The following is a 25,677-nucleotide window of genomic DNA, read 5'->3' as shown; positions in this document are numbered from 1 at the left end:
GGAGGGGGAGGAGGGGCCGGCAGGTGGGGGTGGGCGGTAGATGCGGGGTCAGCGTGGGAGGCTGAGGGTGGGAGATGCTCTGCATTGCCCTGGCCTGGTCCCAGTGGATCCCGGTCCTTGTCACTCTGTCCCCACTTTGCCTTGTCCTCCTGTCCCCTCACCCCTTCATACCTTTCCCAGCCAATATCTTGTCCTGGTCCCCATCACCCCGTCCCCAGCAGATATCTTGCTTTGGTTCCCCTTAGTATCTCACCCTGGTCCCCATCCCCCTATCCCAGTCCACATCAACTCAGCCCAGTCCCTAATGGGCATCTCTTCCCAGTCCCCATCCCGGTTCCCTTGTCCCAGTCCTCACCAGGCGCTTCATCCCAATTCCCATCACCTTGTCCTGGTCCCCAGCTCCCCATCCCACTCCACTTGTCCCCAAATTCCCAGTCACCTCTCGAGGGGCTCCAGCACGGAGGGTTAAGGGGCACTGCTGGGAAGGGCTCAGCCTGATCCTGGCCTTACTGGGCTGACAGGCTGTTTTGGGGACAGGTGAAGGCTGCAGGGTCACGAGGTTTGTGGCTTCCATCTTCCTCTGCTTTTTAAGCACTTGACACCCGGTGCATTTTCCTGCCAGTGAGAGCTTTTGGTCTGAAACACATCACCTTTCAAGTCCTCTTTAGCCACATTAAGGTCAATATCAGGGACAGAAAAGTCTGTAAAACCCTTGTGTAACATTTACGTGTGAACAGCTTCTGTGGTAGCAGTAAAACCCTATCAGTCACATCGCTGATGCCTAGAAAAACACAGCTGCTCTCAGAGCGCTGCTGCCACAGGATTTATCGGGGCTTCGCTGCCCAACGCGTCGCAGGCAGCCCCTGGGATGCAATGGGTCTCCATGGGGGGGGTCTTCTCCTGCCTGGGGTGGTCCCTGGGCTGTTCATTTGTGGAGGTGGTGTTGGGTGGCATCGGCTGATGGAGCTCAACGAGAGGGGAAAGGAGCGTGGAGCAGAGCGGGTGGGAGGTGTGGGGGGGTCCGGTGGGAGCAGCGTGGGAAGGGAAGGTGAGGAGATGAGACAAGGTAAGGAGAGGAGGAGAGAGATGAGGAGAGAAGAGACAAAGATAAGGAGGAGGTGGTGAGAGGGCATGATGGAAATGGAGATGGAGAAGGAAGGGGAGATGGAGGAGGAGAAGCAGAAAGAGAAAGAGGAGGAGGAGGAAGGGCAGGGAAGAGCTCCGACACCTCGCCGTGCCCCAGGCTCTGCTGCTGGCCCACACCAGGCACAGGGAATTCCCTGCTCTGCCGCAGCCCCTGCTGAGCACAGCCCCCTCCCAGCACGCTGTGTTCCATCATCTCTAGGGGTGAACGATGGGACATGGGGGGCATGCGGGGGGGCACGGGGGCCCTCCTACAGCCCAACAGGGGTGAGGGCAAAAGCCGAGCGTCTGAAAGCCCCTTTGCACCTGCCCCGTGGTCCTGCTGCAAAAACAGAGCCGGGATGGAAACAAAGCAAAGCCAGCTTTCCTCCTCAAGTGAGCAAAAACGTGGCGTTTTTAGGAAAAAAAAGGAAGAGATAAAACTCCTTCTGAAGCCAATGTTTGCCTTGGCAGAGAGTTCTGCTCCGCCGGACCCGCCGTCGCCCGGGGAGCCGCGGCCACGTGCGATGCCCCAACCCCCCGCACCCCCCCGTCGGCCATCAGCGCTTTGAAGCGCGGGGCAGGAAATGAAGAGCCGCCTTCAAACGATCGCTTGTCTCCTCCGGGGCTGGGGAAACGGGAAAGGAGGCAATTTCCTCATCTCCCCAGCCAGCTTGGTGGGGGATAAGGCAGCTTTTTGGAAGGGGATGCGCAGCCTGCGAGCATCGCGAGGGAGCGCCGCCCCCCCCGAGGGCGCCTCCATCCTCGGCCAACCTGCGTGCTGGAAACGAGCGCGGTGAGAGCAGGGCTGGCGGCGCGGGAGCAGCTCCTGTCCACCCGCTCTGCTTCGGGGCTCGCTGCGTTCCTCCATCCTTTCCCCCGCTGCACCACTCTGCAAGTGATATCATACCATATCGTATCTCCCTCGGAGCTTTGCCAGCCGTGCACTTAAGGGTTTTCTTTGCTTTTCACTTTTTTTCTTTTTTCTTTTTTCCCAGTGCAAAGTGGCTTTTTGACCCAAGCGCACATTTTCATAGAGAAGGTTTATTTTGGCCGAAAGCCTTTATTTTTGTGTGTGTGTTAAAAAGAAATATGGTGAGGCAGCGCCGAGCGGCTGGTGGCAGGGAGGGAGGGAGGGAGGGTCCTGCAAAACGTGGGGGAGGAAAAAATTATCATCTATTTGGGCTTTTTCATCAGAAATACCAGTGTGGGAGTGCTGGGGGGTGAAGCATTCCGCAGCTCCTCTGTCCCACTCCATCTGGTCCTGCTGGCTGCAGCTGCCCGCCAGGGAGCACAGAGTGCTGCCAGGCAGCCCTGGGCTCTTGGGGCACTGGGGTGACCCCAAAAGAAGTCCAGACGTGCTGAAGGGGGATCAGACCTCACGGCAGCTTCGAGGATCTGAGGAGTCTTCGCTCCCCCCAGGACCCTCCTGCCCCACGCCTGGGTGAGCCTTGGTGTTGGGCTCTGCGATGGATGCCGGGTTGCTTGGCACCAGCCCTGCTTCCCGCTGTGCCTCCTGTGACACCCCACACCTGCACTGGAGCCATTTTGTCCCCAGCCTCATCTCCAGTCTCTCGGGCAGCCCTCAGAGCAGTGGTGTGGGTTGCTTGCCTCCATCCCTGTATCTCCAGTGGACCTCAGACTGACGTTGAAGGCCCTTTGGCTCCATCTTTTGCTCCCGAAGGACCTCAGAGCGGTGTTGTAGGTCACTTATGTCAGTCCTCAGCTCTCAGCTGGGTGTCAAGCCAATGTCTTAGGTTACTGGTGTCCATTGGCCTCCCTGAAGGATCTACGTAGGCATTTGTCTCCATCCCCAACCCCTGGAGGACTTCCACACAGGGTTGTAGCTTGCTTGCATTCATCCTTACGTCCCTTGATGGACACCGAAGCAGTGTTGCAGGTTACGTGTGCCCATCTCTCCCTCCCCAAAGGACCTCACCCCAGTGTTACAGCTTGCTTGTGTCCATCTGTAGCTCCTGAAGAGCCTCAAAGCAACAGTGAAGGAACCTCAACTCAACCTCTCTCTGATGGGCCTCCAACCCACCCTGCAGAGCCCATCCCACCCCCACCCGCTGCCTCTCCCTGGACGAGCCGGGGGGCTGGAGACAGATTGGAGGGGAAGGAGCCTTCCAAATTGACAACACATGGCCCTGCCTTATCCCAGGGCCCAGTAAATAGGTCTTTCATGCTGGGCCGGTTGCCATAGGAGCAAACACGCAGGAAATATCCCAGATAACTCGAATAGTGGCAAAAACATATGTTTTGGATAAAACCCAGCAGAAAAATCGCCCTGTTTAACCCCTCCAAGGTATTTTACCCGCTGAGCTTTAACCCTTTGCAGCATTCACAGGGTGGGGAAACTGAGGCACAGCCTGGGCTGCAGGGCGGGCGCTTCCCTGACCCAGCCAGCAGCCATGGGCGGCTCCCAGCGCTGCCTCCCCTCCTCCCACAGCCCTCATCCCTTATCAGGACGGATGCTCCGTGTTCCGCACGCACCACGCTTTGATTTGCCAAGGAATTTGCTTTGCTCCTTTTTTATTTTTTTTCATTATTCCTCCCTTCCCCACACGCACTTTTCAAGCTTCAGCCAAACCTTTCCTTATCACATCTGGCGAGCAGCAGCCCCTCTGAGTGCTGCAATGGTGAGAAAGGGAGAGCGAGCTCCACTGCAGCCTGGGGATGGGCTGGGGAGAAAAGGCTCTGCAGGGCCCATGTCAGCACTCTGGAAAATAAATTCCATAGCACACACTGCTGCTGCTCACAGCCTTCACCTGCCTTACACACAGACCTTGTTTGGAAGCAGGCAGCAGTGAGCTGAGTCCCACAGCTCCAGCGCTGTGCCTGCTCTCGGGGAGGGGAAACTGAGGCACGGGGAAGGGGCAAGGCTGAAGCACTGCTGCTAGCACCTGTGGGACCTGCAGAGCGCTGCAAACATCCCTGCATGCCACACACGCAAACATTCCTGTGTACTACAAGCATCCCCATGTGCTGCAAGCATTCCCGCATGTTGTGAGCATCCCTGGTCTCTGCAAACATCCCTGCAAGCTGAAGCACCACCACAGGATGCAAATATCCCCACGAACTGCTGCAAAAATCCCTGCAGGCTGCAGGCATCCCCACGCACTGCAGGCAGCCCTCCTGGCCGCAGCCCCACGCAGTGCAGACAGCCGACGCAGGGAGCGACGCTGCACTGACCTGGGATTTCTGCTGGTGCTGTGGTGTAAATCCTGCTGACGGGAGGAATGTGGGAGCACCATGAAACCCCCCGGCCTCAGCATCGCCCCACTGCCTCGTGGCAGAAATGCCCCAAAACGCTCCTTACCCCCGCAGGGCATCTCTGCCACTGTTTGCACCTTGGTTTCAGGGCATCCCTGCTCGCAGCCGCTCTGCACACGCAGCCCCAACCTCACTTCCCAGCTGCGCTTCCATCCCGTTTCACTTCTTTTGTTTCAGCCTTTCAGTAACAACCCCCCCCCCCCCTCCCCCCCATTGCGGGTTTGTGAGGTTTAGCAAAATAAACACCGCCGTCACCAAACCGCTCAGAACGTGCGGGATGTTGGCAGCTCTGCAGGGTGGCTGTGGGGGGAACACGTTTTTTTAATGGGGTTTCCCCTTTTTGCTCCAGCGCAGCACTGTGGGCTCCTCGCAGCGTGGGTTCCGTGGGCGCTTTTCCCCCCCATCCCCAAAATCCCATTCAGCTTCAGTTCCCACCATCCCGGGGCCGTTTGTCCCATTTCTGTGCTCCTTCTGCCGTTGCTCAGCGCTGTCCCGGAGCTGCGGGGGGTTTCTGGGGCGTTCGGGGCCGCCGTGGGGTGCGGGCGCTCTCCCCGCCCTGCGCAGGAATGTGTCTGCTGATATTAAATAGACCTGGAGGCACTTCGAGCCGAGCCCACTTCCTCGCCAAGAAATGACCTCAGCGTTTGGGAGGCTTTCACCTTTTTCGAGCATTTTGCTTTTTCCTCCTTTCTCCCGCCCACGGCTGTGGGGCCGACCCCACGTTTCGGGGGATCTTTGCAGCTTTTATCCGTGCAAAACCCCCCCGTGCTGCTCACAGACTGCCCGATCCCGGATCTGCACCCACACCTCAGAGCTGCCCCACGTCGCTCTCCTCAGCCCCTCCATCCGCAGCCCATCTCAGCCATGGCTGCGGCGGTCGGGGGGGCAGGGAGGTTCCCACCCACCCCCAGGCGCGGCCCCATCACATCTGGTGGGCAGATGCGGCCGGGCTCTGCTGCCCAGATGGGGACAAATAGGGAAATCCCAGCACCGGCCGGGCGCGTGGCACGAGGCGACCCCCGCTCATCTCATGGCCACTTCCCACCTCCTGGCCCCGCACGGCCTGGGGCTCCAAGGGGACGGAGCATCCCAGTCCTGCACTCACGTCCCACATCTGCATCCCAAATCCTCCTCTGCACTCGCTGTCCTATGGCCTGCACCTGCTGTCCTGCACCTCCCTGTGGCCTCTGCTGCTGCATCCCCTGTCGTGTGTTCTGATTCTGCACCCTTTACCTGGTGTCCAGCATCTGCATCCCATTTTCCATGCCACCTGTCCTGTATCTGTACCCTAAATTCCCTTTCCCATCTCTGCACCCCAAATCCTGAACCTGCTGGGTCCTGTGTCCTGCACCTGCACCCTAAAATCTGCATCTACATCCCAACATCAGCATCCTAAATCCTGCATCTGCTGTAAGAGCCCTGTACAGGGGATAAAAGGTTTACTATAGGTTTACTATAGGTTTACTGAAGAGTTACTACATGTACATATACTAAAGGCTTACTGCCATCGCCCACAGTGATGCCCGATGCTCAAACCCATGGGACACCCCTGTGACCCCCAAAACAGGGGTAGACAACAGGCAAAGCAAAATGCTGTGGAGGATGAAGCAAAGGGCAGGTTTTCCCCTGGAAGAGAAACCTTTCCTGCAAACAGCACCGATTTCCCACTGCTGCAATGAGCTGTGGGAGGCTCTGCACAACGCAACCCTCCGTTCTCAGCTCCCACCCCCAAAATCCTCACTCTAAGGGTGCTCCCAACCTCCTTTTTGCCTGGAAACCCAAATCTGTGCCCACCAGGAGCCCCCAGGGGACTGAACCAGAAAAGCCCGCATTCAGCCTAATTATCCCCCGGCTGCAATCTGTGATCTCTGCGACAATTAACCGTGCTTAATCCTGGCTGAAAAGCACACGGGGTCGGGGCGGCGTCTTCCTGCTGCCCCTCGCCCCGCTGCCGGAGTCTCGTTCCTGGCTGCAATATAAATATGCAATTAAAAAACCCCAAAAGGCCCCGTTAATTGCTTGGCCGAAGGGGGGGCTTCCACTGGAAAAAGGGGAAAACAACGGAAAGAGTCTTTTTCCAACTCAGCAAGTGGAGCCAGCAGCAGGATCGGTGGGTTTGGGGCTGAGTGGTGCGATGTGCATCTCGGGGTGGTGTTTGGGGGATGCCCTTTTTTTCTTTTTTGGGGGGGTGGGAAGGGGGGAGCGCTGCCCTGGGTTAATCCCTGCACTCCTCTCGCTCCAGCGCTAACAACTCCTGGCAGCTCCGGGCTCGTTAGCGCTGTGAAAAGCAATTAGAGAGGCTGGGAGGGGGGCAGCTGCTGCCCTGAGAGGGCAGGGAGCGGGGAGGACCCCGAGCTGCCCCCACAGCTCCGGGGCGTGGATGGAGCCACAGAGCTCAAAGGGGAGCCTCTGCACCATCAGTCGGTTCCAGAGCGAGCGGAGCTGCAGAACAGCACGGGGCTGATTGCTCCGAAGCGGCGCTGCGCCCGGAACGCCCCTAAGATGGCACAGAGCTGAGCTGTGATCCCAAACTTTATTGAACCCATAAAAGCCGCAGCGGGCGCAGAGCCGGGCCGCCCCCATAGGGAGCACAGCTCTGCTGGGGGCTATGGGAGCCTCAGGGGGTGAGGAGGACGAGGAGGAGGAGGAGGAAGAGGGGCTCAGGGTGGGGGCAGCCACACCTTCTGGCTGCTGACCACGTCGCTCAGTTTGCCTTTGATTTTCAGGAAATGCCGCTTGAACTCCAACCCGTCGCCCTGCATGGGGAGAGCAGCCAGCGGTCAGCAGCCAGCAGCCAGCCCCCCACAGCCCCTTCAGCAGCACCCCAACACCCTGCCAGCGATGCGTGCACCCACCGCGAGCTGCTTTGTGCCCGCCGTGCCCCCCAGACCCACCTTGGAGAGGCGGAAATCCACCAGGATCCTGCTCTCCATCTCCAGCAGGTTCACCTTGAAGATCAGCTTGTTGTTCCTTCGGTCCGTGGTGGAGATGGTGACCTGCGGGGCCACGGCGTCAGGGGGGCTCAGCCCCATCCCCGCACCGCCCGGCCCGGCCCCACCTGGTTGGTGCAGCTCTGCTTCCAGCCGTAGCCCATCTTCTCACACACGTCCCTCAGGCTGCGGTAGGAGCCGTCGGCGTCCAGCTTGGTGAAGAAGCGCGTCATCCTCTTCACCAGGCGCTGCCACGGGCTCTGCAGCACAGAACGCATCAGGAACGCTGCAAAGCTGCAGTGCTGCGCCCGCACCCCGCGGATGCAAAGCCGTCCGCGCGGCCCCGAAGCCCGAAGGCGCGTCGAGGTGCGCCGCGTCCCTGCTACCCGCGTGCAGTATTGACGAGCTGCGCCCCCTCGTGGAAAACGTTGCGAGCTGCACGCTAAAATAGCGCTACAGAACGGCGGGAGCAGCGTCCCCGGCCCTGCAGAGCTGCACCCAAGCACTTCAGGCATTGCAAACCTGCGTCCCCAGTATTATCAACAGTGCAAAGCTGCATCCCAAGTGTTATAAATGTGCCAAGTCTGATGCTGCAGAATGGCACCCCAACTCTGGCAAAGTAGCACCCTGATTGCAAACGTTGCAAAGTTGCCACCTAAGGTGGTATACGTTGCAAAGCAGCATCTCTAGTTTTGCAAAGCAGCCCCTTCGGATTAGAAATACTGCATAGCTGCACCCCAAAGGTTGCGAGGTTGCATCCTGGCATTACAAACACTGCAGATACGCATCTAAAAGGTCGCAATGCTGCACACCAAATCCTAAGGGAGCGCACCTGGGAGGAGCCTGGCGTGCCGAGCAGCTGGCTGTTGAGCAGCATGTGCTCGGGGCAGGCAGGCTGTGAGAAGCTGATGCCCTGCACCAGGCGGTCGATGCTGCCCGTGCTGCTGTCCCACAGCGCGCCGCCAGTGCCGGGCTCAGGCTGTGACGTGGAGTAACTCGCCTTGTCCTCGCTGCAAGGCAAGCAGATGAGATTACAAGAGGGGTGGCTGAGAGAGCCGTACCTCTTCAGGGTTCTGCGTGCACAAGTAGGGAAAGGATGAGTGTGGGGTCGTGTGTGCATCGAGCTGGTTTGCGCCAGCTGTTGCAATGCAGGACACCTGCACTGCAGAAAGACAGCAGGGAGGTGTGGTGCAGCCCGCTCACCCCAGGGCACCCTTCACAGGAGAGAAGTCTGTGTCAGAGCGGATGTGCTTGGGGAAGGCTCCGGGGGATTCGGTGACACCACCTGAGGACACGTGGCCACGCTTTGTGCCTGCAAGACAAGGAAAACCCCACACTGTGCACAGCTCAGGCAGGAAACGCGTTTCGCCCCACAGCCCTTACCCTTCTTCAGGGGCCGGCAGTACCAGCGGTCCTTCTTGATGTCGGGGATGGTGATGCGAGCCGTGGGGCTCTCGGTCAGGATCTTGTGCAGCAGTGCTGTAAGGAATGGGGTGCACGTAGGAGGGGCGGGGTGGTGGGGGGCACCGCCGCCTCCAGCTGTGTACCTAATGGCGCGGAGTCGATCTTCCTCCAGGGTGCCAGGTAGGTCTTCCTCTCCTTCCAGTCGCTGTACTCCTGGCAGCTGTCGCTGGGCTGATCCCAGGGCAGCTCTATGGGAGAGGGGACGGCAGGGGTGGCACAAGAGATTGGCAAAGGCAGGCAGGAACGCTGCTTTTCCCGTTTGCTTTCAAAAGGACACGATGTGCCAAGGTACACAGCATGCAGATGTACGGCTCTGCGCCGTGCAAAACATCCACTGCAACACCACTGCACTGCAACACCACTGCAACACCACTGCAACCTCCCACGTGAGGCATCGCTGCTCTGCCCCGCACCTGGCATTTGATTCTCACGAGTGCCACCCCCACCCTGCACATCACACCTCCCCTACGCATCCCATGTGCACTCCTATGTTTCTCACCTGTCCCCCCCCATGCAGCCCCTGTGCCCCCCATGCCCACCTCCCGCCAGCATGGCAGTCAGCACCACGCCGCAGGCCCACACGTCCACAGGCTCCGCACGGAACTCGGGGCGCCGCAGCAGCTCGGGGGCCACGTAGGGCAGCGTGCCACACATCTTGTTCAGCAGCCGCTCACGCCCGTTGTGCTTGAAGACAGTGGCCAGGCCAAAATCGGAGATCTTCAGGTTGTCTGGGTGAAAACGGATAGAAACAGTGAAGTTAAAGTGATCAAACGCAGCAGGAGGTCGAGGTGGGGAGCACACCTCGCTCATCCAGCAGCAGGTTCTCTGGCTTGAGGTCACGGTGCGTGATGCCCATGCTGTGCAGGTACACCTACGGGTGGGATGGGGGTCACTGCTGCCACCACGGCGCACCGCGGCTCCCTCAGCGCTGCCCCACAGCACTCACCACACCAGCGATCAGCTGCTGGAAGAAGCGCTGCGCCTCCGGCTCCGGCATCCCGATGTCCGGCTCTGCAACCAGCAAGAAGTGAGGACGGGAGCTGCAGCTCCCAGCCACACACGGAGCTCCGTTCCAACGCAGTTTGCAAGGCATTCTGCAGTTTGCATTCTGCAACGCACCGATGCGGTCGAAGAGCTCCCCGCCGCTGCAGTACTCCAGGAAGAGGTACTGCGTGGCCCCCTCGCGCCGGTGCCCGTAGAACTTGACGACGTTCTCGTGGTTCAGCATCTTGTTGATGCAGATCTCCTTCTTGATGTTCTCCGGGCAGTCGGCCGCGCGCTTCATGTCCACAATCTTCACGGCCACGGCCTCCTCGGTGCGGCGGTTCACGGCCAGCTGCACCCTGCAGGGCACGGCCACGAAGGAGAGGGGCCGGGCACCACAGGCGTGCATCAGGGCAGGCCGAGGGCGTGCAGTTGGCAAGCAGAGGGGACGCAGCGGGTGCGCGGCGCAGGCACAAAACGGGCGGGCAACGCGCGAGCAGGACGCGGCGTCCGAGCGGGGAGCGCCCAGCGGCACGCGGCGGTCACGCAACAGGCGCAAAGCGGGCGCTGGGCAAAGGCCACAAAGCGGGCGTGCGGAAGGCAGGAGATGCACGCAGAAGCACCGCGCAACGGCCCGCGACGGCCAAGCGGTGCGCACGCGAGGTGCCCGCGCCGTGCCGGCGGGGAGGCGCGTGATGCACGCGGGGAGAGCGGCACGCAAAGGCCTCTCCGCGTTGCTCCGGGACTTCCCCCCCCCCCCGGCCCCCCGCACTCACTCCCCGTAGGCGCCTTCTCCCAGCGTCTGCACCAGGTCCCAGTCCTCCACGAACGGCACGGCCATCCCGCACCGCCCCGCACGTCTCAGCCCGCGCCGCCCGTTCCCGCCAGCGCTCCGCGCCCCGCCCCGCGCTGCGCGCGCAGCCGAAGCCCCGCCTCCCCTCCCCGCCCCCGCGGCTCCAAAAGCGCCCGAAGGCCGCGAACCGCGCGGGTCCGAACGGGGAACGAACCGAGCGCGACAAGGAAAAGGCAGACGTCGGTAATTCCCCTTTAATCAACCCCCGTAAAGCCGTGATTTGATTTGGTGACTGCTCTGCGTGTGATATAAAACCCCCCGGCACGCAGCAGGGGTGGGGGCGCCCATCTCCTCCTGCACTCATGAATGGTATAAAAAAAAAAAAAAAAAAAAAAAAAAAAGAGAGAACAAAACGACAACGACAACAACAAAAACAACCCCCCAAAAAACAGAAAATCCAAAAATAATATTTCTGCTTCACAGGCCGAGGCTGGGCAGCGCAGGGCTCTACGTCCGCGACAAGCCGCGGTTGTCCAAATCCTTCACCTGCAAGAGAGGAAACCTGCGGTAACGGCGGGCGACGCGGGGCGCCTCCAGAGCTGGGGCTCACGCCAGCCTCGTACTTTGTATATCCGGACCAGCCAGTGCTCTGTGGTGTACGCCTCCTCCAGCACGTCCAGCTCAAAGTCCTTGTTCCCGATCTCGGCGTTGCGCACGCGGTCGTAGCCCGGCGGCCGCTCTGCGGGGACACAAAGCAGCGCTGTGCCACCACGGCCCCACGGCTGCTGGGACGCGGCGGCACGGCACGGGACACGCACTGGCCTCGGTGTAGACCTGCCCGAAGCGGTAGTAGCACATCTTGTACATCAGGCAGTTGAGCAGCACCGGGGAGCCCTCGCGGTCGACGCGGAACTCGCCGGTCGGCGTGTAGTAGTCGTGCTCCTTGATGTGCCGGCCCGTGTCCGTGCTGCCGCCGATGCGCACCATCCACAGGAACTTATTGATGTCTGCAACAGATGGAGGGTGAGCGGTGGGCGCGCGGGGGGCACGCAGGGTGCCGGGGGCTCTTACCGTCCGACGAGTAGCCGGTGAGGCCGCCGAATATCACCAGCACGTAGCTCACGTCCAGCTCTCGCATGATCTCGTAGGCTTTCTCCTCCGTCGAGGCCATCGCCTGCGGGGGACCTGGCTGTGAGGCACTGCAGCGCTCCGAGCCGCGGGCGTGGGGCGGGAGCACCTACCTGCCCAACGCGGGAGATGTGGGTGTTGTTCCAGGTGTTGTTGTCCACCAGGATGGTGCGGTTGGCCATGGCGGTGATCTGGTAGCCGTAGTCCCACCAGGACATCACCTTGGCGTCCTGCAGCCAAACGCGGGCTGTCAGTGCTCAGAGGGGCACCGGCACGCGCCGGGCTCGGAGCGCCGTTACCTCCGGCGTGTTGTGCCGCAGCCAGTAGTAAGCCTCCCTGAAGTCATCAAAGATGATCCTGCTGCCGTCCCCGCCGCGCGCTGACAGAACGATGGAGGGCGAGGAGTACGCCTCGCTGGTCACCCAGGTGGAGTGAAAGGTGTAGGTGATGAGGAAGAAAGCCATCACCAGGATCATGCCGCTGGCAACCTGGGGGTGCAAACAGGTGTCACTGCAGGAGGGGAGAGAGCACTCCCACCTCCCCCCATCCCCAGCAGGAAGAGCAATGACTCTCCTCTTCCCCACAGCCACGAGCTGCCCAGCACTCACTTCATTTTTGATGGGGTAGGTGGAGTCTTGCTGCTTCTTGCTCTTCTTGTCCGGCCGGCTGATGTCCAGGTTCTTCATGTAGGTGGACAACACCTGCGACACGCCGATGCCGGAGAGGATGCACATCACTGGGGCCAGCACCAGCATCAGCCGCACCTGCGGGCAACGGCACGGCCATCAGAGCCTGCAGGGGCAGGGAGCTGGGCAGAGCCACGCAGCCTGGCCTCGGGCACCTCCAGGGATGGGGCACCCACTCCTCTGAGCAGCACCGCCCTCTGGGTGAAGAACTCCCTAACATCTAACCTAAATGCACCCTCTTAGTTTAAAGCCGTTACCAACAAGTTCAGAAAAAAAAGTCAGCCTTGTTAAGATCATCTCATCATCCTGCTTGTGTCCTGCTCAGTCCCACAACAGTGCACCAACCCGAGCAGCCCTCACCATCACAGCAGAGAAGTACATGGAGGTCACACCGTACATGATGATAAAAATGCGGGCATCTGAGAGATTGCTGAAGCAGTAATAGAGACCAACTGCAAAGAGGAAAGAGAAACAGATGAGATTCCCCTCAGCCTGAAAGAAAATCCACCTGGTGGAGACATGCAGCACACTGCAGGGATGTAACAAACCCAGAGACCACCTGAGGGTCTGGCTGCAACACGGCTGGGCTCACCTGGGAACATGAACACGAGGAGCTGCAGGTCAAAGTAATAGGAGGACCAGGTGGTGGGCTGGTGCTCTGAGACAGAGGCAATGATGGGAATGTTGTTCTTGGCATACGAAGGATCCAGCAGGGAGTAGAAACGACCCGTCCATGGGGAGATTTTCCCTAGCAGAGAGGAGAAAATCAGCATCACAGCTAGCAATGCCAACAGGTTCTGTCCTAAGGGAAACGTGCAAAGCTGAATGAGCAATCCTGCACCTCACTTAACATCTCCATTACTCAAAACTCTTATTTTAAAAAGGAAATTAAGTGTGATTTTACACTAAAGAAGATTTCTCCCCAACCTAATCCACATGGTGCAAGCATTAATGCAGAAATCATGACTGACAAAAGGTGTGCCCTTCGGGGGGGTTAACGGGTAGGCTGGGGTTGGACTTGGTGATCTGAAAAGTCTTTTCTAACTGTAATGATTCTGTGGTTCTATGATTCAAAGCACTGGAAAGAGACGAAGCCAGTGGTGAAACGTGCTCAGCAACATCACCACGAATGGGAGCACCTCTCATTGAACTACCTGTGAGCATCAGCACAGCCCCGACTGTCAGCAGGACGAAGCCAACCAGGGAGATGACGCTCCTGAAGAGGACTTCGAACTGCTGTGGGTTCAGCTTGCTGCGGAGGTAGTCCACAAAGGCATGGATCTGGCACAAGCCAAAGACACCCAGGGCAGCCATGTGTTCTGAGGAGAGGACAGGCTGCAAGCAGGGGAGAGTGTGATCAGACAGAAGGAAAGAGCAGCTGAGTCACTGCGAAAACAGACCTCAGCAAAATCAGTGCTGAAGTCATGACTTGCTGAAGTCGTAGGAAGCCATTTCCTCCCTGTGGACATGACTAATTGCTAATCAGCCTCAATTCTGATAGGAATGCACATGAAAAATGAACTCTGAGAGCCCTCCTTGCTGTCAGCTCTCCTCCCGACGAAGTTCCCAAGTCCACAAAACCTGTATTCCCCAGACCAGGACTAAAGGTGAGAAAGAGACAACTGCTTCTCTTGAAGACACCAACTACGTTTCCTGCTGCATGGAGGTGTGTGCTGGTGTGAGCGGTTCCTTCACGGAAAATGGAACTTCCAAGATTTCTTGACAGACAAGCAGTGCTGGAAGGCCTCACCTGAAAGCCAACAAAGGAGATCTGCATCGAGAGGATCGTCCCCAGGCAGTACACAGTGCAGTAGGCAACATAGATCCTGTGTGAGAAGCGGCCAGTCAGCATCAGCACAAGGACGTGCAGTGGGATCAAGTTGATCAGGAAGACATAGCCACCCCACGAGGAGACCTGGGAAGAGAAAAATGAAAAACACCAATTCCAGGGCTGGACAGGCTGCACGGTGGGGTCCAACAGCAAGTTCTGTTCTCCTGGGATCACGTGTTCTCCCCAAAAAGGGCACTGAACAGCCCCGGCTGCCAGAAGCCCAGATTTATCAGACACCTGGGTGCCAGGACAAGGAATGCTCACCATGTAGAAATAGGCAAGAGCACACATTGCTGCCCAATAGATAGAGCCAGTTTTCACAGCCTTGATCCACATGTAGTAAGTTAGCAGCATGCAGAAAATGGCAATACCTGGGTGGGGAGACACAGCGAGGTCAGAGCAAGCTCACATCACCCTGGATGTCAGCGAACCCCAACGTCAACATACATCAGAATGTCTGACTGCATTAAAACATACATAGAGATCTGCCTATCTTGCTGCTGCTCCACCAGAAAGCTATTGTATGAATAGCAGGAAAACAGTTCCGTATCAGATTGCAAGACCGAAACATGGTAATATTTAGGAGGCAACGTGGTTTCTGGCTTCACCAGCTACCCTTTAGTGCAGCAGTGATTCCTTATGTGGTCCCCCACGGCCCATAGAGGGGAGAGGAACCTGGCTTCTTAAAGGTTTCCCTGTTCTGAGTGCTACAAACTCACCTTCGTTATCGTAGGATCCAGCAACAGAACGCGAGATGTACCCAGGCACAACTGCAATCATGGCAGCAGCGAGGAGCCCTGCGCCTGCATCCTGGGGAGCACAGCCAGAGGGCAAGAGAACCATCAGATCACGGCCCTGCGTGCACAGCGACGCCTCAAAGGAACAAAACCTAACGCTGACATGGTCCTCCCTGTACCTTGAGCTCTTTGGTGAGGTGGTAAGTCACAATGGTGGTGAAGGAAGAGAAGAGGGGTGCCAGGAAGACGCAGACGTTCCGGATGTCGATGGTGATGTGGAAGAAGTGCAGCACGTGGTAGATGGCTGCTGAAGTGATCATCAGCCCTGCGGGATGGACGTGGCACCATCAGCGGGTTGCAATTGGAGCAGGGCAGCCAAAAAGGTGGGAAGGACGGAACAGACGGGAGCTGCTGCTGTCCCACATCCACGCCCTGGCAGCCCTGCATTGCACAAAGCGCGTTCTAGCACAGCCAAAGCCTGCTGGCCTACCTGGATAAATGGTTCCACCAATAATCCTGCCCAAGGGGTACCAGGCTCGGTCATCAAACCAGTTGTGGAATTTGTAGAAGCCTTCCTCTGCCAGGAAGCGGGTTGTGCGGTAGTTAAAGTACCTGCAGGAACATGAGCACCTCTGAGTCCAGACACAGGTTGGACAACTGCTCACAGACTGCTGAGAGCAAACAGCCCCCAACATCCACTGATCCCAAAGAGGGAAACCCACAGGACGAGGGGAAGACACTTACGGGTCAAATTCATGGATGACACTTTCAAATCTTAAGACAGAAAAGAGTCTTGTGGAGAAAGCTGTAAACACAAAGAAAAGAAGAATGAGTTTCCAAAGGAAACAGCACTGAATGAATAACAGGGTGCACTTGGGTCACACTTTAAGGACAGATGGGAGCTTGGTGACCTAAGGAAGAACTGAAGGAGGAGCAGTGGCAGTTCCTGGGGTCCTGCAGACTTACACAGCACAGCTGCCATGGACAGGATGAGGAGCTTGAGCAGCGTGTCCTGCTTCTCATAGGAGAGCCGAAGGAACCCCAGCTTGGTCATTGTCACGTCAAAGGCAGGGAAACAGACACCTGAAAACCTAAAAATGAGAAATGGAGATTGTCAGAGAGTGGGGCCGGGCCCCTGCCGTGTATCTGCTGCCTCCCTTCTGCCCCTTGAGCCCCAGAGCCTCACCTGATCAGTCTGCCCAAATCTTGGCTGAGGCTTCAACTTCTTTCACAGAGAGCAGAACTTCTTTGGGGCCGATGTGTCTGTTTCTCTGTGTGCGAAATAAAATAACCCTAAGCTTTCAGCAGCTAAAGAACCAAGGCTGGTTTTCCTTGGCCAAGCTATAGGAGATGCACAACAAACCCACGGAGGTTCCAAACTACTGCTCTGCAATGCACACAGGGCAGAGGTTTGCTAACACAAATCTGCACAGGCAGCTCTTGTGGCGCTGCGTGCTGCAGCTGTTTGACCTGACCTCCTTGGGTGGAGGAAAAAACAGTGAAAACCTGATGTCAGGCACCAAGGAAGTGAAACTGCAGGCAGGGATTAACGACTTCATTCTCTGGAAACACCCTGAATTTTTAGAGATGCTTTCTGCCCACTCAGATCGGAAAAACAAAAGAACCCAAACTGCTGTAGCCCTGGTCCAGAGCGGGCTGATAAAGCCGCAGTCCGTATCTCCGAGTTAAAAGGCCACGTGGGAGCTTATCTGGCCAGGCTGAGATTTAGAAATAGCAGAGTGCACCTGAAAACCATTTTGTGACCGAGCAGCGATTCTGACCTCCAGCCATCTACAGTGACACAGAAACAAGGCTGCGTGTGAGCATTCCCGGGCCTCGGGGTAACGGTCAGCAGCGATGGGGACAGAGCAGCGATAAGGGCAGAACGGCGATAAAAGGGCGGAGCGCAGCGCGGTGCGGGGCAGGAAAGCTCAGCGCTGCCCCGCAGCCCTGCGAGCCCTGCAGGCCGCGGCAGCCCCCACGGCAGCCGGTGCCCGGCTGTCCCGCAGCCCCGCGCCGCCCGCCGCCCCGCAGCCCGTCGCCCCGTAACGGCGCGGCCCGTGCTCAGAGCTCAGCGCCCAGCGCTCAGCACCCCGCGCCCCGCGCCGCCTCTCAGCTCGGCTCCCAGCCCCGCCATCCCGCAGCTCCCGGGCCGCGCTCCTCACCCCTCAGGCCTGGCACGGCGCGGCCCAACGCCAAAACGGCTCTCAGCCCTTCGGGCCCGGCCGCCCCGCTCCGCCCCGCTCCCCCGCCGCCCCCCGCCCTCACCCGGGCGCCGCTCTCGGCCCCGCCGCCCCGGCCATCCGCCCCGCGCAGCCGCCCCGGCCCGCCTCACCGCTCCGCCGGCTTCCCATTGGCCCGATGCGACGCCACTCGAGCGACGCCGCCGCTCATTCAGCACAACGCGGAGGGCGGGATTTGAACGGAGCCTTCCGATTGGCGGAGCGTGCGGAGGGCGGGGCCGCTTGAGAGCGAGCAGTGACGTGTCCGTCCGGGCTCGGAGCCCCGAGGGCGGGGCGCGGCCGGTCACGTGCCCGGAAGCGGGCGGTGCGCGCCACGCGGGGGACGCCACGTGGGAGCGCCGGGCCCGCACCCCGAGGCGGAGCTGAGGCAGGGCAGATTTGTCCCCAATTCACCCCGAGAAGAACCCGAGAACGGCCGCGTCAAATAAACTGCTGCATGCGGGATGGCTGAAACTCGATTTTTTTTTTTCATTTAACATTTCAGTGTGAAAATCTTCGAGAACAAGTTTGTTTCTCCAAAGCCTGACCCCTGTTGTGAAAAACCACGGGGCAGCGGAGAGGCAGCGCTGTGCATCTGGAACGCACTGCGGGACGGACCGCGCACAGAGCCACACCCACACACGTGGACAAAGCAGCGCGGCCACCGCTACAACCGAAAACCAACAGCCCTGCTCTGGGTACAGCAGAACAGCGTGTGGAGCCACTGCGGTGACATCCCTGTGTCCATGGAAAACGCCCAGCCAGGTGCTGCTCACAAGTAGCTTAATGGCCACAACAGAAATGAAAAATGCACGAAAACCCAAAAAAACCTCATACCCAACCCCAGATTTAATGCGTTTCCCAAGTTTCCATTTCGGTTCCTGACCTTGTTTAAGCAATTTCCCTTTGCAATTTCAGAGATGTAAAAACCCCGAGCGTTTGGTGGCCATAGCGTGGAGCTGGCTCCCTCTCTGCAGGACGGTGCCCTCCCGTACTGAGCCCTGGAAGGTGGCACTTGTCATGGGGCTGTCCGCAACCAGGGACCAGAGGGTCACTGCGGGGTGGGGAGGCCGAGCTGCCCCCCCTGGGCTGACAGCCCTGGGAGCTGCTCAGCACAGCAGGACTACAAAAACCCCGACCTGAGTTACAACATACAAAGGACAACGGTACAGGGAGACACAGCACAGGTTACCCACAAAGCTAGGGCAGAACAGGGGCCACAAAGCACTCATCTGAGGGGAGGGAGATGGCACAGGAAGGAAGTACAAAACAGTCCAAGGGAAGGGCTGGGAACATGCTATAAAACAAGCACAGGGAACCTGGCTTCTTGTATCTGACAAAGGTGTTAAAAATCCACACTTCTCCCAAGCTCTCCACCTGCATGCTCACAGTGGGGGACATGGAAACACCCAGGGGGGCTTCTGGTGGTGGGAAAACACGCGAGTGCCTCGCATGCTGGGTCCTGCATTTCCCCAGGAGGTTTCTAGCAGCTGAGGCCCGGCCTGCATCATGTCCCCCCTTTGGGCTGTGGTTCAGTGCCCCGGAGCAGGCTTGTGTTTGGCAGGAGACGGCTGGGGAGAGAGCACCCTGTCTGCAGAGGCGCTGCTCAGGGTGGACTGAAGGTAAACGGTCTTGTGGAAGAGTCTGTTGCTGAGGAGAACCACCAGGGAGAAGAGACGGAGCTGGAAGTGGCTGGAAGGGAAGAGAGGCTGTGAGCTCACAGTTTGGGCTCTCCCTGATGCCACACCAACATGGCACCCTGTGTCCAAAAAGCCCCCTTCAGCCCTCACAGCATCTGTCATGCCTTTATGGATAGGGGGAGTCTAACAGGTACGGAAAGCTCAGCCCTGCTATTTCCACCTCACCAACCCAGCTGGAAGCCTGCTCTCCCTGTGCTGCTTCTGTTTAGCACGTCTGTCCCAGATCGAACACCACCACGGAGCATCCCCAAGCCTCTACTTACTACGTTTTGCCAGGTGTCTTTGCTTCGTTGGCGCTGATGATGAACAGAGGGAAAAGGATGGAAAAGAGGCAGCCACTGGAAGGAAAAAGAAAAGGGTTTGCTGAAAGTTCTCTGCGACGGGTGGTGCTGTGGATAAGGGTACACATCTCGGATGTAAAGGAGGGTAGAAGTTGGGAAAGGGGCATTAATGTGTCCTGCTCCCCCCAGACAGCAACCTGACCCCTTGAAGACTCACCTGATGATATAGGAGGACTGCATTGCGGTGAGGAAAGCCAGTGGTAAGCCAAATCCAAAGTAATAGGGCCAGTTTCTCTCAATGTTGGACAACCGTTGGTGCATTTCAATTCCTAGTGAGAACAAAACCCCAAAGAAACCCACTGAGTTGGCACGCTGGGGAAAGACCTTCACTACTTGTAAAGGAAAACGATGAACAGAACAAGAAGCACTTTTTATTTCCAGCCTTCTTCAAAGAACACGGGAATACTTTGGATTGCTGTCTTAAAGAGCAAACAGAAAACAAACTCATACAGTAGCATCAGAATGAAAAAGAGCAATAGCCAGCAAAGCGGCTCCTGTCAGCTGCTGCAGAACTGCCAAGAGGTTTGCTCGCTTCTCTGCCACATGCACAGCTGCACATCTGCCCTGCCATCAGCCCTGCCGGCAGCACGCGGGCACAGAGGCCGTTCTGCAGGAGGCAGCACCCACCTTTGTTAAACCAGCGGTACTCGAAACAGTAGAGAGAATAGAGCAGGGACATGTGCAGGAGGCTGATCAGCTGGCCGACCACATCGATGGGGAACAGACTCACAATCATCCCCTGCGGAAGAAGAGGGCCGGTGAGGGAGGGCTGCTCAGGACGGCAGCGGTGCGCCCGGCTGTCAGCGCTGTGATCTCACCTGGATGAGGAACAGCGCCTGCAGCAGGAGGTTGAACAGCATGTCGGCAATGATTTTACTGACGCTGGGGAAGGGGTGAGGCTTTCTGCCAGAAACTTCGAATGCGAGATCTGCAATGTCCTGCACGGGAGGGAAGGGGAAGGACGAACAGCTCACCAACAGACCGCGCTGCTCAGCTGCGCTCGCCCCTACGAACAGCCCCAGCCGCTTTTCAGGACGGGATTCCAGATTCTCCAATCCTGGAAGTTTGCCCCACACCTACGCAGGGGCGCCAAGGTGGTTCAAACACGCAGCCTGTGCCGCTTCTGGGCTTGACGTGCTGTGTTTTATCTGGACCCAAAATGCCACCCCATGTCGTCACCAAGAGGGGCCGCAGGGTGTGCCACCCATTTCCTCCTGACCAATTAAGCTTTAACACAGAAATCGCCCATCATTTGCATGAGTCCACCTTCCTACCTGAAACCAGATGGCATTGACGACCTTACTGAGCACAAACAGGGGAAGGACCCAGAGGGCACTGAAAATGGAGGTGAGAATGAACTCCAGCCAAGACCAGACATCGCCATGTAAGGAAGGGTCACCTTTGGAAGATGGGCAGAAAGCAGCACATCAGGAACCTCCTCATTTCACATCACAACCCCACAGGTCCGTGCTAAACCGCTCTGGTACAGTGACATTCTCATTGTAGCGCTTGAGTAAAGTGCTCCAACCTTAGCATTTCTCCCTTAAAGGCACATTTCCACCCACTTGCACTGCACTTATTTGCAAAAATATTTGTATCTATTGACAACCACGGGTGTTCAATAGTAAAACACGTGGGCTAGATCCCTGACACAACGAGAGTTCAAAGACTGTTGCCAACCCTTCCAGCTTGATTACCCATCTGTCTGATTTTCTACTGAACAATTAATCACAGCCTTGCCTCACTACTCTGTGCCCCTTAATACACAGACAGGAGAGCACTTACCGATGATCTGAGCTGTGACCGACTGAAGCACAGGTATAAATACTCGGTAAAACAAGAAGAGACTAAGCTACAGGGAAAGAGAAACAACAAGGGTTCGTGGTGAGGCTTTGCACATTTGCTTCTTGTGCTCTGTTCTGCCACCTGGCACGGTGAAATCCCAACACACCTAACAAACCTCCAGCACAACCCCCCGAAGGTACCACAGCCCTTCTGCTGCCACCGTGGCCACAAAGCCGCACCATGGGGCCAGCAGACAGCTTCCTATTTGGCAGCTAAATAGCTCAGTTTCAAACAGTAACGTGCACACAGCTGATCTGAAGGCTGTCACTGCTGATCTGCAGGCAGAGCCTCTGCCTGCTCCATTCACACCATTACAAGGGCGTCGATCCATCAACACAGAACCAAGGATCTCTGTTTAAATACAGCCAACATCCGTGATTAAGAAGTTTAATGTTTCTACCCTGACTCCTCATACTCTGCCACAGCCTAATGGAAAAATGAAGTTGGTGATGCAGTAGATTGCAAAGCATGTGCTCCATTAACCAGCAGTCTAATCAAACTTATTCGCAGTCATGGTAAGGTCAGAGCTGAGGCAATGTCTTGAGATACCAATATCCATTTTGGTAAACAACATCCCTGACTGCAAGGCTTGAATGTGCAGGAAAAGCACAGCCTGAAAGACCCGTAAAATCAGCAGGTTTTGACACGAACTGTTCTCAAGTTACTCTATCACTTCAGTCCTGCACCACCTCCTTTAAGGACAGTGCTGGCACTGGGAGATGTAAGGATTCCCTCTGCTCCCACAGCCTCTCAACTGCGGGGCAGCCAAGCCCTGCTGAAAGCTCACAAGCACTGCAGCACATCACAGCATTTGAACGTGGAAAACTCCCCAAACATCCACTTACCCAGAAAACACCTCCATTCCAGGCACAGCACTGAAATATCCGGCTCACGATCCGGGGCTCGCTGGAAAGCAACAGGACAGATGTGCATGAGAGACACTTTGCTCCTGAGCGTGGACAAACAGCAACTGTTTCAGTCTCACATTCTGGACACCTCAGCAAGTTTCAACGACAACCAACGAGCACCAGCAGCACTGCTGATTTTATCTGAGCACTGGAATTCTGCAAGAAATCCCAGCACAGACACGCAGCAGGACCCTGCCATCATCTTTAGACAAGGTTAAACCACCACCAAAGCAGGCAAAATAATCTGCAAATACATCTTGAAAGGCAAATTCCCAACCAAACATCACTGCACCAAGCAGCGCTGTCACCCAACGGCGATTAGGAGAGGGGAGAAACGTTTCTGCGTGGTTTGGGAGTCAGGCACAGGAACAGATGCTGGTTTGCTCCCACATGGATATAATTCAGGCATTCCCAGCCTTAGCAGCTGCAGCTGATATTGATGGCTGCAGAAAAAAATATCCTTCGTCTGCCCCAAATGTGTAACTGGGATCTGAGATGCATGCTCCGAGCAGAACAGTTTCTTCCTGATCCCATCAGCATCCCCAGCAGCAACCACCTTTAATCATGGCAGGAGCGCCAGCATGCAGGAAAAGGCAAACTCAGAACTCCACATTCTTCTGGCTTCACACTGCAGGGCACGGACCCACGATAAAGAGCCCACATAGTCTCCATCCTCAAACAGCATAAAGCCTGATTTCCTCTCTTATCATGAAAGGCCCACAGTTCCACTGCAGAATGCAAGGTGCTTCACGTCACGGTTTTCATCCTCGCTGGCTCTGCACGTTGGCACAGCTGGGTTTATAAGCTGCGTTTCTGCTGCAGACTACTGGCAAACACGTCAGAAGATCAGCTTGCAGTGACACTCAGGATGCAGATCTGACCCAGTTTTATGGAGGTTTTCACAGGCGCAGGCAGAAGTAATGACTTTATTTCATAAACCTCACTTAACTTCCCTTCAGCCAGACTGCTGTGATACAGTGGGCATGAAAGAGAACAGCACCCGCGCTGCCAAATCCCTGTGACTTGCAATCCGTCGGGCCCCTCAAAGCTCTGCACAGAGCTCTGCTCTGGTTCTCCCCCCTCGCTCTCAGAGACTCAAAGACAAGCGAATTACCTGAGCTGTGACTCATAAGCTCCATACTCACTTCTCTTGCTTCCTCTCCTCCATGTGAAACCTCCGCTGGGCGAGCGCGCTGTTCGCTCTCCTCCGCTTCTGCTCTTCCCTTTTCTGCTGGATCCGGGCATCCAGCTTGGAGATGGTGCAGATGCCCCAGATGGAATCCTTGATTCCCTGCGGACACGAGGACGGCACGTCAGCCATGGCCAGAGCAGGGGCTGGGACGTGGCTGACCGGGCTGCTCCCCGTATGGGAAGGACACAAATGCACACCAGCAGATGCACAAGGCTGCAGATTTGGTTGCTGCTCTACCAGCTCTCCTGCCTGGGAAGAGCTGCCAGCCCAGTAGCAGAGATGTAACATCACTGCAGAATGCAGAGAGCTAACAGCACAAGGAAGGAAGCAGAAGCACTGCCAGGACAGCAATGCTGTGACACGTCAAGATAAAGCAAGCCAGAAATAAAGCTTCTCTCTCAAAGAAATGTTAGCGATGCTCAGAAAAAGCAAGAGAGATGAAAGATAAACCAAACCCCATCGTAAAAACAGCTGTGTTTGATGCCAGCTGCTCCTTGCACAACACTTCCTGGATTTTCATCTTCCAAAGAATGAATACAACCTCCCCAAGTTCCTCGGTTGCATGAAGGTGGATTTGCAGCAGCACTGCCTTCACCCATCCCACGCTCCATGTGAGGCTGGCCAACCCTCAGGTAAGCAGGGAAGAGAACTGGGGGCAGAAATGAGGGAACAGACCTCATGTGCATCGCCCATTCCCACAGATGGGTGAAGGCCAGCCCCGCTCCCAGCTGGAAGGCCAAGCCAAAGCCAAGATTTGGATCAGTAACGCTACTTTCCACGGCCTGGTGACCTACATCACACGTTCCAGCATCTTTAGGAACAGCACTGGAAAGCCTTTTTCTTTTTTCCCCTTCTTTTAAAAGGTGTGATGCCTCATAAATCTCCTCTATTTATAACCCTGGCAAAAGCCACGGAGATCTCCCACAGCCCATTTCTTCTGCCTGGCACAATGCACTTCTTCCCCTGCCAGCAGTTCTAAGGCCAATAAAACACAATTATACAGAATACTCAGAATGTGCAAAGTCCATGTGGCCTCACTGTACGAGCTCGATTCTTATTCCTCCACAAATAGAACCATCTGTCCTTGTCTCAGAAACACTCTCACATCAGCCACGTCCGTGCAAACCTCCAGGGAGCGCCCGAAATGATTTCCAGTGCCATTTCTTTCTTTTAATGACAGATGTGCTGCAGCTGGCCTGGGTGGCTGCTATGCAGCCTCTTTCTGCTGCAGCACTGGCTGAGCACATCAGCATGGCTCAAAATCACGCTGCCTGCACGCATGGACAGGTCAGACAGCCTAGGAAACATCGCTGCTCCTCTCCCCCCTGACCCAGCAGCATGAATTTTGACGCCATGAATCTGACAAAGTGCACTGCAAGCTGCTGCTCGTGGTGAGGTGGAGAGTAATTACATGCTGCTGCAGCCACCTCTTACAGATGGCATGAAGGCATCACAAAATGACACCGGTTCTTCTGCTTGGAGTTGAGGCCAGGGCACCACAGACCTTTGCTCTCTTAATCAACAACTTACCAAAAACAAGTTACTTGTTAGCGTCACGCCACGAGTGTTTTCAGTCTGACATCAACACTTGGGAGAGCCAAGTGAGACAGGGAGCACTGAGTTCAGCCAAAGCGTCACCATAAAATGCCTACAAGGCTACAAGGGTCACTCCTGCCCGAAGGAATCTGTGACAGGTTCAGTTTGCCCTTTGGGACATATCCCACAGCTGGGATGAAGTGGATCCCACCCGGGATGTGGGGCACAGCACCGCTCTAAGAAGCTAAAAATGTTTGTTTGTTTTTTTTAATTCTGATGGCGTTTTCCATCACATTGATGTGATTTCTGAAGATGCCTTTAAACTAAATATATCTGGAGCCCCATTCCAATCTCGTAACCCACTTCCAGAGCGCAGGGGCAGGAGGACCCAGCGCCCCGCAGCAGGAGCAGCCCCGGAGCGCAGGGACTCACCCTGACGAGGTCATGAAGGAAGGTTTTCACGCTGTCTGCCATCTCGCCTCCAGCATCACCTCTGCTTCCAACACCATCAACTACAGGGAGAGGGGAAAAGCCGGACCCAAGCCTCTCTCATCATGGAGGGATGGGAAACGGATGGAGCCTGCGGGGACACACAGCGCGGTCAGAGCACGGAACTCACAGCCGGTCACAGCCCGCGAGCCGCACGGCACAGCACGGCCCTACGGCGGCGGATCGCCCACCGACACGAACGCCTCGCAGACCGCAGCTGCTCGCAGCAGAGCGGCTCCGGCACACGGCCGCGCTGCGGGCAGCCGGGGCGGGGTTCCGAACGGCGCACCGCGCCCCAGGACGCCGAGCGCGGCCGCTCCCGGCTCAGGCACCGACCGGACCCGAAGGGCGCCCCGCAGCTCTGCCCCGCGGCCCGGCTCCTCGGTTCGCCGCGCAGCGCCCAGCCTCACCTCGGGGCCGCCGGGCCGGAGCCGCGCCGCAAACACACCCGGCTCGCGCCGCCCCGGCCGCCGCGATCCGCGCATGCGCCGCG

At 57.2% G+C, this 25,677-nt stretch overlaps 3 protein-coding genes across 3 annotated transcripts; all 3 read right to left on the bottom strand.

Annotated features, from left to right (window-relative positions):
- Positions 1–7,058: 7,058 nt before the first annotated feature.
- Positions 7,059–10,617, bottom strand: CHEK1 (checkpoint kinase 1; the record flags this gene model as incomplete). The annotated part of the gene is made up of 12 exons (XM_079545912.1): positions 7,059–7,154; positions 7,293–7,394; positions 7,457–7,588; positions 8,161–8,338; positions 8,532–8,640; positions 8,712–8,807; positions 8,876–8,980; positions 9,332–9,520; positions 9,594–9,663; positions 9,739–9,803; positions 9,912–10,135; positions 10,553–10,617. The coding sequence occupies 12 exons, from the start codon at positions 10,615–10,617 to the stop codon at positions 7,059–7,061; spliced, it is 1,431 nt and encodes a 476-aa protein (XP_079402038.1).
- A 459-nt stretch (positions 10,618–11,076) lies between these two features.
- STT3A (STT3 oligosaccharyltransferase complex catalytic subunit A) lies at positions 11,077–16,005 on the bottom strand (the record flags this gene model as incomplete). Its single annotated transcript, XM_079545824.1, has 17 exons — positions 11,077–11,115; positions 11,193–11,308; positions 11,388–11,576; positions 11,641–11,743; positions 11,811–11,927; positions 11,997–12,185; positions 12,306–12,461; positions 12,744–12,835; positions 12,976–13,131; positions 13,538–13,718; positions 14,134–14,298; positions 14,479–14,585; positions 14,934–15,024; positions 15,131–15,276; positions 15,442–15,563; positions 15,696–15,756; positions 15,918–16,005. The coding sequence occupies 17 exons, from the start codon at positions 16,003–16,005 to the stop codon at positions 11,077–11,079; spliced, it is 2,118 nt and encodes a 705-aa protein (XP_079401950.1).
- A 2,700-nt stretch (positions 16,006–18,705) lies between these two features.
- EI24 (EI24 autophagy associated transmembrane protein) lies at positions 18,706–25,181 on the bottom strand (the record flags this gene model as incomplete). The annotated part of the gene is made up of 10 exons (XM_079545757.1): positions 25,128–25,181; positions 23,113–23,258; positions 21,905–21,965; positions 21,000–21,066; positions 20,489–20,613; positions 20,033–20,152; positions 19,842–19,953; positions 19,372–19,483; positions 19,137–19,211; positions 18,706–18,865 (listed from the first exon to the last, which is right to left on the bottom strand). The coding sequence occupies exons 1-10, from the start codon at positions 25,167–25,169 to the stop codon at positions 18,706–18,708; spliced, it is 1,020 nt and encodes a 339-aa protein (XP_079401883.1). The 5' UTR covers positions 25,170–25,181.
- Positions 25,182–25,677: the final 496 nt, after the last annotated feature.

The sequence above is a fragment of the Tetrao urogallus genome (assembly GCF_951394365.1).
Source record: "Tetrao urogallus genome assembly, chromosome: 22".
In the NCBI taxonomy this organism is placed as follows: Eukaryota; Metazoa; Chordata; class Aves; order Galliformes; family Phasianidae; genus Tetrao; species Tetrao urogallus.
Note: the sequence above shows the minus strand (reverse complement) of the source record. Positions and strands in the feature narration are given on the sequence as shown.